Source organism: Mobula birostris, chromosome 4 (genome assembly GCF_030028105.1).
Source record: "Mobula birostris isolate sMobBir1 chromosome 4, sMobBir1.hap1, whole genome shotgun sequence".
Taxonomy (NCBI): domain Eukaryota; kingdom Metazoa; phylum Chordata; class Chondrichthyes; order Myliobatiformes; family Myliobatidae; genus Mobula; species Mobula birostris.
In genome coordinates this window covers 180,542,220-180,554,220 of record NC_092373.1, presented here as the reverse complement: position 1 = coordinate 180,554,220, position 12,001 = coordinate 180,542,220, and the positions used below count along the sequence as shown (strand labels likewise).

Below are 12,001 nucleotides of genomic sequence, written 5' to 3'. Positions count from 1 at the left end.
TTTAGTTTAGCGAGAATTTGAAATAGTTTTTCATGTTGCACTTTGTCGAATGCTTTAGTGAAATCAATAAAACATATAAAGACATCACTTTGATATTCAATTGCCCTTTCTGAAAGCATTTGTAATATGAAAATTGCGTTTCTAGTTCTCCTATCCTCAATAGACTCAAATTGCAGTTTAGAAGTTTCTGGCCTCAACTTGCTTTTAATTCGACTCAGAAAAATAATCCATAATTTGGATAAAATGTAGATGGTTGGATTAGCAAATTTTAGGATTGGTGGACTTGTGGAAAGGACAATCAAAGAATACAGTGACGTAAAGCAATTATAAACGTGGGTAGAGAAGTGCCAGATGGAATTTAATCTGGGCAAGTGTGAGGTGCTGCACTTGGGGGGGTCAGATGAAAGAAGAAAATATACAGTTAATTGTAGGTTCTTTAATAGCAGAGGGATACAGAGGGATTTTTGACAGGAGGTCCATACTTCTCTGCAAGTGGATAAGGTGGTAAGAAGGTTTATAGTGTTCTTGTCTTTCTTGGTAAAGATATGGAGTATTAGAATGGGGAAGTCATGCCACAACTAACTAAAACCATGCTTTAATTAGACTATGCTTGGAGCATTGTGTACAGTTCTGGTCACCCCATTATAGGAAGGATGATGTAGATTGTAGAAATGGTGCAGAAGGTGTTCACCATGATGCTGCCTGCATTAGAGGGTACGAGCTGTAAGGAAAAGTTGGACAAGCTTGGGTTGTTCTCCCCAGGACACTGGAAGCTAAGGGGAGAAAGCTAGGATAGTCGGTCAGAATTTTTTCCCCATGCTACGATCTTTCATCAGCTAAATAATAATCTGATCTTCTATTTTTCCTTCCAAAGTGGATGACCTCACACTTACCAACATTGTACTCCCTTGCAGTTGCATGCAATAGGTTACCACCAGTGGTAGTAATGGAAGTTTGGTGGTGTTTAAGAGGCTTTTAGAGAGACATATAAATGTGAAGAGAGAAGAGTGACATGAATAATACACAAGAGGAGGGAAGCTTGTACAAATTGGTATCAAGATCAGCATATCACGTACTAAATGTCCTACCCAGTGCTGTATTTTTCTGTGTTTATTAACATTAATTGGTCATAGTTGGTCTAATGCAACATGCAAACCTAGTATGACATTGCTCAATGGTCAGAGTAAAAGTCAAGTTACTCTTTCAGTACTTAACTTTGTTTTTAACTTAAGAACTGTGCAGTTCTTAATTGTCTTAACATTGAAGGTAATTTTCGATGACTTGCACACCAAACTATTTGAATAAGTGATTTTCTAAGTGTAAAAGAAATTGAGTAAGGCTAATCAGGTTTTTGTTTCAACTTAATCTTCAAATAAGAGCTATTAAGCAGTTAAGTATTCGGCTTCATTGGGTACGAGTTAAATGAGAGGGGGTTTTCCAGAGAATATATTATTTGAAATTTACTGTGGTATATATCCCACGTTTATCAGGATAACAAGCTGATAAAGAATCCTAAATGCTGTTACATCACTATTCATGCTGTTGACCACTTTCAGAGATAATGTCTAAAAAAAACTGTTCAAGTCTTGACAGTGGTGTGCTGTTACCTCATGAGGGAGAATACATAAGCCCTCCACATAAATTCTTCTCTGTAGATCTCCCATACTAGAAGACATGCATTTAAGGTGAGATGGGGGCAAGTTTAAAGGAGATGTGCAGGGCAAGTATCTTTGCCCAAGAGAGCAATATTACTTAGATTTGCCTGTGAGAAGTGTGGTGGAAGCAGATACGGTAGTGATGTTTAAGAAGAAACAACTTGTAGGTAGACACAGATCACGTGTAGGCAGAAGAGATTCGGTTTAATTTGACATCATGTTCAGTGTAGACTTTGTGGGCTGATAGGCCTGCTCGGCTGTAGTGTTTTATGTCCATACTTCTCAAATTTTTGTATTCAGTTGAAAGTGGGGTCAGGGGATATGGTGATAAAAGTGAATTTGTGGTACAGGAATTTATTGACAAGTAGAGCATATTCAAGGAGATGGGATGCTATATTGAAGTTGTACAAGATGTGGGTGAGGCCTAATTTGGAGTACTGTGTGCAGTTTTGGTGCAGTTTCCTACAGAAAGGATGTAAATAAGGTTGAAGGAATACAGAGAAAATTTACAAGGATGTCGCTGTGTCAGGAGGACCTGAATTAAAGGGAAAGATTAAATAGGTTAGGACTTTATTTCTTGGAATGTAGAAGATTGACAGGAGATTTGATAAAGCTATACAAAATTCTGAGGGGTATAGACAAGGCTTTTTCAACTGGGGTTGGGTGGGACTATAACTAGAGATCTTGGGTTAAAGGTGAAACGTGAAAACTTTAAGGGGAACATGAATGGTGCATACGAGCTTGGTTTCACATTTAAGAGAAGTGTGGATAGATGGATGGATGGGAGTAGGCAGTTTAAGTTGTTCGGCATGGACTAGATGGGCTGAAGGAGCTGTTTCTGTGCTGTACCTCTCTATGGCACTGACTCTAATGGTGGTACAAACTAAGCCAGCTCCTATTTTTTAACAGTGAAGTATACTTTCAATGTCTTATTGCTTGAGAAACACTATTTAGTTTTTCCTGTGTTTACATTTTGTTATCTGCTTTTGAAACAAATACTGGGAAAAAGATGAAAAGATAATTTGATCATTGTATCTTTTATTTATGTAATTAGCAAACTTATAGATAATGTCTGTTTTTATTTTTCCATGAGTGACCTTAAGGAATATTGCTAGAAGAATTATGTTAGAAATGTAATTAAGTTTATAAGCAAGTTGTATCTATAATAATGGTGTTAGTCAGTGGGCCTGCATTAATGTGAATATTAGTGCAGAAGGTAATGAATTTGGAACTGTCATTGTGCAAATGTTACCTTCCATTGATTTTATTTTTAAAATATGTTCTTTTAATAGCCTTGCTGGAACCTCAGAGGACAATGTTCAGGCATCCACATCAGCAGGACCTGAACTGTTCAGTGAAGATGCCAAGAAAAGAAAACTGGAAGAGATGAAAAGAGCCCCTGTTATGTCCTTTGGGTTAGACCTTCACTACTGGGGAGAAGAGCAGACTACATCTGGCAAAATTCCCAAGTAATTTGCCTTTTTGATTGAACTCTTGTTGTAGTATTCAATTACTTCGATTTCACATTCATTGTCATGGGCATACATACCCAGGGTATAAGTACCATGAAAGCTGTTTGCAGCAGCAGCACAGTATGTTACAAAAATGGCAAACATAAATTTCACAATTATATAAACTTAAGTTATGTATAATTTATATTAATTTATCTACGCTATTCCATCTTACGGAATTTATGTTAAAAAATAAGCACAAAATGTTTACTTGCAACTTCTCAACAGTAATCAAACAGATCCCATTTCTGTAAATATTTCAGCTGCCTGTTCACTACAGGGAGTAATTTTAAGAGATTTGCTTAGGAAACTGATGAGGCAATCTCTTCTATTGATATCTTCTGGTTGATTAAAGCCACCAATTCTTTCTTTTCTGACTATATTCAGTTCAGATTTTCTGTCAATTGTTCAGGCTGCTTACCTTAATTATTTACTATGGCAACATTTAAATTTTTATGAAAATGTATATTGAAACTTTAGATGAGAATTATGTGGAATATGGATAACAGGATCTCAGCTGTGAAGGCCTTTGATAATTAGCTTGTACATGATGACATGAACTCCAGTCCATGCATTTTAATCCATTTGGCTGCAATTTTTGGAGACACAAGGGACTATGAATGCTGGAACCTCAAGCAACAAGCAACCTGCTGGAGGAATTCTACAGTCGAGAAGCATCTGTGTGAGGAAAGAAGCTGTCGGTGTTTTGAACTGTTCTGATGTAGGGTTTGACCCTCAACCTTGACGGTTCCATTCGTCCCACAGAAGATGCCTGACTCACTGAATTTCTCCAGCAGATTGCTTGTGGCTGCAGTCTTTGCATGTATAAATCTGGTTTGAGGAACTGCTGTGCTTTGATTTACCAACCTACATACGACTTGTGATTCAATAAGCTTGAATATAAATATCTGATCAGGAAGGTGAATTTTTCTCATAGTGTGGGTTTTTATTCTCTACCGCTTACGTTTTCCTCATAGATCTTGCTAAAGAAGTGAGGTGTATTATGCAGAATGAATTTCAATGCACAGGAGCTCTCTCAGTTCAAATGACCTGACTTCCCCCTCAGTTATAGGTATATTACTTTGGAAACTGTTGGGGGGAGATATGACCTACCAGGAGAAAGTGGCAGTGACTGGGTGACTGGTACTGAGTCTGGCTCTGTGACCTAGAGCAGACCGTCCTCAAAAACTCAGTGACTGTGAAAGAAGGGGACTAGTGAGGGAGGCCACCAAGAGACTTATGAGTACTCTGGAGGAGTTACAAGCTTCAGTGGCTGAGATGGGAGAGACGGTGCATACAACAACTGTTGCCCAGGAGTTTCACCAGTCACAGCTCTGTGGGTGAGTGGCAAAGTGAAAGCCACTGTTGGAGGGAAAAAGAACTCACATGAAATCTTGGCTAGAGTTTGCTAGAAGGCACATGGGAGACTCTGAAGTCAGCTGTAAGAAGGTTCTATGGTCTGATGAAACCAAAATTGAGTGTTTTGGCCGTCACACTAAATGCAATGTTTGGCATAAGACAAACACCACACATAATCAAAGACACATCATCCCTATCGTGAAGCATGGTGGTGGCTGCATCATGCTGTAGGGATGCTTTGCTGCAGCAGGCCCTGGAAGGCTTGTGAAGGCAAAGGGTAAAATGAATGCAGCAAAATACAGGGAAATCCTGGAGGAAAACCTGATGCAGTCTGCAAGAGAACTACGACTTGGGAGGAGAGTTGTTTTCCAGCAAGACAATGACCCCGAGCATAACTGAATAAGTGCTGCTTGATAAAACAGTAACAGTACCTTCCTGTCAAGAGTGAGTAGATTGACTGGATGCTAATTAGTAAGATGGGGTTTATGAATTGTGCAGTTTTATGAACTTGAATAATTCTCTTTGTTGTTGGTTGGATGCCAGAGTTGTAACTGTGCTGGAGCAGCTTGGTCTTTAATGCTACAGGCATGATGTTATCGGATGCAAAGACTCAACTTTGTCTCAATAAGAGCAGTATCATTAACATTTTTACCTGTGCCATGGTGTCTGAGATTAAATAGATTTATCTGTCATTAGTTTGTTTGTTACCTACTGCAGAGACATGGCAGCAGATTTGGATTCCACCAGCTTGGCGAGTAATGGTGCACTGGTGATGGGCTTTGAAGTCAGATAAAAGAGGTTTAGAGGGAATTTGAAGGGGACTTTCATCACCCAGAGAGTGGTTAGTGCCTCGAGTGCACTGCCTGAGAGAGTCATTGAAACTGGCTTACTGATTGTATCCGTAAGAAGTGTCCAGATGAATCTCTTAAGCGTAGACCAATGCCTAAGACCATGGATGAAGTGTTGGGCTATTGGTTTGTGCAGAAGTGTGCCCACTGGTCCGCATGGATGGGTTGGGCTGAATGGCTTATCTCCATGCTCTGATATTTTATGATTGAAATGTGGAAGAACACTACTGCATCATTTGAGGAGGATTTTTGCTGGTCATTGGAAGGAGATTTCCTTTGCTAATATTTTGCCTGATATCTTGAGATTTCATAGGATCTGGGGTCAATAATAAGAACTCCAAAGGCTTTCCCCTGCTGCCCTATTGCCCTCTCTGGTGCTAGTAGAAGGTAATGCACCCAGGGATTGTGATGGAGGGAGCAGGCATGCTGTCTGTAAGGAATGATTCTTTGAGTTTGACTATGTCGTGGTTTATTAGTGTAGAATTGCTCTCACAATGTCGACACTCGCACCCTGTTTGTGAAGAAGTTGACTGGCCTGTCATGTGGAATTTGGTGTGTAGGTGAACGGGTGGTGCATATGGTTTCATTCTTTGATCTGTTTCAATGATGTAGCTCAATGGTTCTCACAATCAGCAACACTGATGGATCTGGAGCCACATATAGACTGGAGTCAGGGAGATTTCCATGATCAGAAACAAGGTGCTGGAGTAACTCAGTAGGTCAGGTAGCATCTGTGGAGGGGAATTGACAGTTTGCATTTCAGGTTTAAGCTTTTCACCTAGAGGAGAAATGGCCGATATAATGAGATGAGGTTGAAGCGAAAACCTTCGATTGTCCATTTCCATCCACAGGTGTTGCTGACCTCCTGAGTTCCTCCATCATCTTTTGTCTGTAGGGTTTCCAAGAAGACTTCTTTCCACAGATCCCTGAAAGTTGCCTCACTGGTGGATAGGGTAGTTAAGAAAGCTTATGGGGTGTTAGCTTTCATAAGTCGAGGAATAGAGTTTAAGAGTCGCGATGTAATGATGCAGCTCTACAAAACTCTGGTTAGGCCACATTTGGAGTACTGTGTCAGTTCTGGTCACCTCACTATAGGAAGGATGTGGAATCATTGGAAAGGGTACAGAGGAGATTTACCAGGATGCTGCCTGGTTTAGAAAGTATGCATTATTATCAGAGATTAAAGGAGCTAGGGCTTTACTCTTTGGAGAGAAAGAGGATGAAGGGAGACATGATAGAGGTGTACAAGATAATAAAAGGAATAGATAGAGTGGATAGCCAGCGCTGCTTCCCCAGGGCACCACTGCTCAATGCAAGAGGACATGGCTTTAAGGTAAGGGTTGGGAAGTTCAAGGGGGATATTAGAGGAAGGTTTTTTACTTAGAGAGTGGTTGGTGCGTGGAATGCACTGCCTGAGTCAGTGGTGGAGGCAGATACACTAGTGAAGTTTAAGAGACTACTAGACAGATATATGGAGGAATTTAAGGTGGGGGCTTATATGGGAGGCAGGGTTTGAGGGTCGGCACAACATTGTGGGCCGAAGGACCTGTACTGTGCTGTACTATTCTATGTTCTATGTTTCCCCAAAGGACATTACTGAAGAGGATGAAAATTTTCTCAGACCTGTAGTTTTAAGTCCATTATTGTGAAGACACTTCTTTATTAAAACAATATCCAGTTCATTAATGGAGTTTAAACTTCCACAGTGGGTATAGTGAGATTTGAACGCAAACATCGGGATAATCATTGTGCTATCACAGCGTCCTTATCACTTTGTGTCTGTCTCTCTAAGTATATCAAAATCTTAAATACTATATATCTCATAGAATCACACGGCTGGACTGCACAGAAATAGCCCCTTTGGCCGACTTTTCCGTGCCTTTTTACACTAATCCCATGAATACCATTAGGAGCAGATTTAGGCCATTTGGCCCATCAGCCATGATGGAATGTTCCACCATTCCATCATGGCTGACTTCTCAACCCAATTCTCCTGCTTTCTCCCCATAACCTTTGACACCCTGACTAGTCCAAGTCTCCTTGCACCTCTGATTTTTGAATTTTCCTCCCTATTTAGAAAACTGTCTATCTGTTTATTCCTTTTCCCATGATATATAATGTGAAAAGAAGCAGTCACAACACCAACCCCTGTGGAACACCGCTAGATACTGTCAGCCAACCAGAATATGCCCCCTTTATTCCCCATTCTTTGCCGTCTGCAAATTGCCCAAGCTTTTATCCATGTTGTCATCCTTCCTGTGGCATCATGGACTCTTATCTCGTTAAGCAGCCTCATGTGCAGCACCATGTCAAAGGCCCTACACTGTTCTATCGGCCCATTCTCCCAATCTGTCTAATCCTTCTGCAGACCCTCAATGCTACCTGCCCCTCCACCTATCTTTGTAGCGTCCACAAACTTTTCCACAAAGCCATGAATTCCATCATCTAAACCATTGAGGTATAACGTGAAGTGAACAACACCAATCCCTGCAGAACACCAGTAGTCACTGGCAACCACTTCTCTACTCCATTCCTATCCAAGGAACTGTCTAAATACATTTCAGGCATTGTAACTGTGTTTACGTCCACCATCTCCTCTGGCTTCTTGTTCCATACAATCAACGTGCTCTGTGTGGAAAACGTGCCCCTCAAATCTCCTTTAACTATAGAGCCTTCTCACCTTGAACCCCATCTTGTCTCCTCCACTCTGAGAAATACTCTGACTACCTCCTCATTGTCTTTTAAATCTCTATAACATCACCCTTGAGAAGCAAGGAATTGAGTAGTTAACAGCCATGCAAATAACCAGGAACTTTTGGCTTTCTGCCACCGAGCCATTTTGGCTCAATCCTTGGATTTCGTGGTTATTTACTATTTTAACCAGAATTCTACTGGGGCCTCATTAAGAGCCTTTTAAAACTTCATAGTCTACATCACATGCATGCCCTCATTGATCCCTTTATATCTCCTCAATGAATTCGGTAAATTTAGACAGATGTGACATTCCCTTGAAAATAATCCCTGCTAACTGTCCCATGAATTTTTGCCATTATAAGGAAGGCGTACATTTTTATTAGTGTAAGGGGGTTTCGATTTTTATGTTACTGCGGAGGCTAATTAAAATGGCGACTTTGTTATGTTAATCTGGGGAATGCGGCTTTGTTGTGCTTTAACGCTGAAGAGAGTTTGCACTAGCAGTTTGTTTTACTTTAAATTGAGATAGCAGCCTTCTATTAACCAATTGGGATAGTTGATATGGTTTTGGTGTATTTGAAGATACTGTATGCGCGGGGTTTTGGGGGAGAAGGCGGGAGAGCGACCCTGAGGGTGGCCGGGGAGGGGGGGGCTACATTAGAATGGAATCCAATAATTTGCTCACTGCTGTCATTTGCCATGGCCATCATTAAGGATCGCCACCACCCAGGAGATGCCACTTCCACACCGTTACCATTGGGAAGGAGGGACGGAAGCCTGAAGGCACACACTCAAATCAGATGGCAGAGGGGAAGAAGCTGTTCCTGAACTGCTGAATGGGATTGAACCCATGAACACTGCCTCACTAGTTTTTTATTTCTGCTCTTTTTTGCACTACTTGTTTTAACTTAAATACTTTATTTTATGTAACTGTTTTTTCTCTGTTTATTTATCATTGTGCTGCTGCCCTAAAGTTAACAAATTTCACGACATATGCTGATGATATTAAGTTTGACTCTAATTCAAAAGTTAAGCTAACTGGATTATAATCACTTAGTTTATTCCATTTCACGTACATCTGCTCTCACTCCATCCTCCCGCCACCCCACTAGGAATAGGGTTCCCCTGGTCCTCACCTACCACCCCACCAGCCTCCGGGTCCAACATATTATTCTCCGTAACTTCCGCCACCTCCAACGGGATCCCACCACTAAGCACATCTTTCCCTCCCCTCCTCTCTGCTTTCCGCAGGGATCGCTCCCTACGTGACTCCCTTGTCCATTCGTCCTCCCCATCCTTCCCCACTGATCTCCCTCCTGGCACTTATCCTTGTAAGCGGAACAAGTGCTACACATGCCCTTACACTTCCTCCCTTACCACCATTCAGGGCCCCAGACAGTCCTTCCAGGTGAGGCGACACTTCACCTGTGAGTCGGCTGGGGTGATATACTGCGTCCGGTGTTCCCGATGTGGCCTTCTATATATTGGTGAGACCCGACGCAGACTGGGAGACCGCTTTGCTGAACACCTACGCTCTGTCCGCCAGAGAAAGCAGGATCTCCCAGTGGCCACACATTTTAATTCCACATCCCATTCCCATTCTGACATGTCTATCCACGGTCTCCTCTACTGTAAACATGAAGCCACACTCAGGTTGGAGGAACAACACCTTATATTCCGTCTGAGTACCCTTCAACCTGATGGCATGAACATCGACTTCGCCACCTTCCGCTAATACCCCACCTCCCCCTTGTACCCCATCTGTTATTTATTTTTATACACACATTCTTTCTCTCACTCTCCTTTTTCTCCCTCTGTCCCTCTGACTATACCCCTTGCCCATCCTCTGGGTTCCCCACCCACCCTTGTCTTTCTTCCTGGACCTCCTGTCCCATGATCCTCTCGTATCCCCTTTGCCAATCACCTGTCCAGCTCTTGGCTCCATCCCTCCCCCTCCTGTCTTCTCCTATCATTTTGGATCTCCTCCTCCCCCTCCCACTTTCAAATCTCTTACTAACTCTTCCTTCAGTTAGTCCTGACAAAGGGTCTGGGCCTGAAACGTCGACTGTACCTCTTCCTAGAGATGCTGCCTGGCCTGCTGCGTTCACCAGCAACTTTGATGTGTGTAGTTTATTCCTTCCTCCATTCTTAAACAACAGCAGAATGTTAGCAGACTTCCAATCCTACAGTACCAGTCTTTAGCACGGGATGATTGAAAAATGACGCCCAGGGTCTTGGCAAGTTCCTGCCTTGCTTCTTTTTAAGCTTGGACTGACGCTAGTTAGCACCTGTTCGGCAACAGTTTCCTGCCCCATTTAAGTGACATTGTGTCCCAAGTAAATGATAGGAGCTCCAGCAATTTTCTCGATAAGTTTTTGTTCTTTAAACATTGTCCCAAAAAAGCAGCTACCCCAATTAACTGGAATCCAATGTATTTCTGTCAATTATTGCACCTTTCACCCACAAAAATTCCTTCTTCAGTTTTTGTGTTATACTATTATTTTACAATACTTAGTGAATACTGACTGCAAGTATTTAATCTGGGATTGAAATATATGTTGATATTTGCAAGTTAACGGATGAATAAATTGCCAATCTGGAATTGCTTTGTCGGTTAAGTAACAGTAGTAATGTGAATATTTTAATTTTGTTACTGATGGTGAGTGTCATAATTTCAGCTAATTTTGAACAATGAATTTGTTTTCAATGGATTGTGCAGGTGGTTTTAATGTCACTAGTCTCCTTTTTACTAGTTTAACCCCAAGTTTGCGCATTGATTTCTACTTGGAGATCACATGTATCCATTGATTTGCCTTTTATTGTCTAAAAGAACTAAGTGGGCATTGCACATCACAAGAGTTTGAGATGCTATTTCCATCAGATATGTTTGCCATTCATTGTTCAGACAGACTTTTGAAAGAATTTGTTATGGAAATTAGTCACATTTCGTTGTTTATTTTGGGATATAAGCCTCTCCTGCAGTTCCGTAAATGTTTCTATTTCTCATGTAATGTATTTACACAGCCACCAGAGGGCATTCTGCCCTTTGTTTTAACCAATGGTTATCAGGATCCCAGTGCTGGATTTTCAGATTTTAGCTTAAAAAATTGCTTGAATATGGAGTTGGTAATACAGATTTTTCCTTTTGTAGTGGAAGCATAGTAAATGCTGAAATACCAAAACGTAGAAGTGTTATAGTAAAGAAATAAGCCATCTGGCCCATTGAATCGAAACCTGTTCAGTGCAAGAATGTTCCAATGTCAAAGTGAAAGTAAAATTTATTATCAAAGTACATATATGTCACCATATACTACCGAGAGATTCTTTATTACAAGAGAAAAAGAACTATAATTTATAAAATCCTTGCATTCACAAGGACTGACAAACTACCAATGTGTAAGAGTAGACAAACTGTGCAACTAAAAAAACTGTAAATTATGTTGAGCAGCGTCATTGCACGACTGCAACACACACAAAACACTGGAGAAACTCAGCAGGCCAGGCAGCATCTATGGGAAAGAGTAAACAGCCGCCGTTTCCAGTTGAGTCCCTTCATCAGGCTTGCTACACGTGCACCAGCATGCTCTGCGTATCATACTGCCCAGGTTTGCATAGCAAGACAGCTAGGATGCAACATCCATGGTTGACCCTGACCAATGGACAATATATTTTAATTAGCAAAACTCTCTGGCAAGCCTGGAGTCCATTGATAATGTTAAATACTTATTTAAAATTCATTATTTAAAGTCAGCCTCCTATACCTTCCAAGTACCGTTTGTTCTTTCTCAGTTTCTACAATAATAAGCAGCATTCATTTGAACCCCACGCCTTATAATTTTGCGGATCATTGTGTCCTGATGATGGGTCTCAGCCCGAAACGCTGACTGTTTACTCTTTTCCTTATTTGTTGCCCGGCCTACTGAGTTCCTCCAGC

At 41.3% G+C, this 12,001-nt stretch overlaps 1 protein-coding gene across 1 annotated transcript in view; it reads left to right on the top strand.

Annotated features, from left to right (window-relative positions):
• Positions 1-12,001, top strand: part of uvssa (UV-stimulated scaffold protein A) — a 269,384-nt gene that overhangs the window by 66,807 nt on the left and 190,576 nt on the right. Inside the window, exon 10 of the mRNA XM_072256627.1 lies at positions 2,948-3,124. Within this exon, the coding sequence (XP_072112728.1) occupies positions 2,948-3,124 (177 nt within the window). The remainder of the gene's footprint in view (positions 1-2,947; positions 3,125-12,001) is intronic.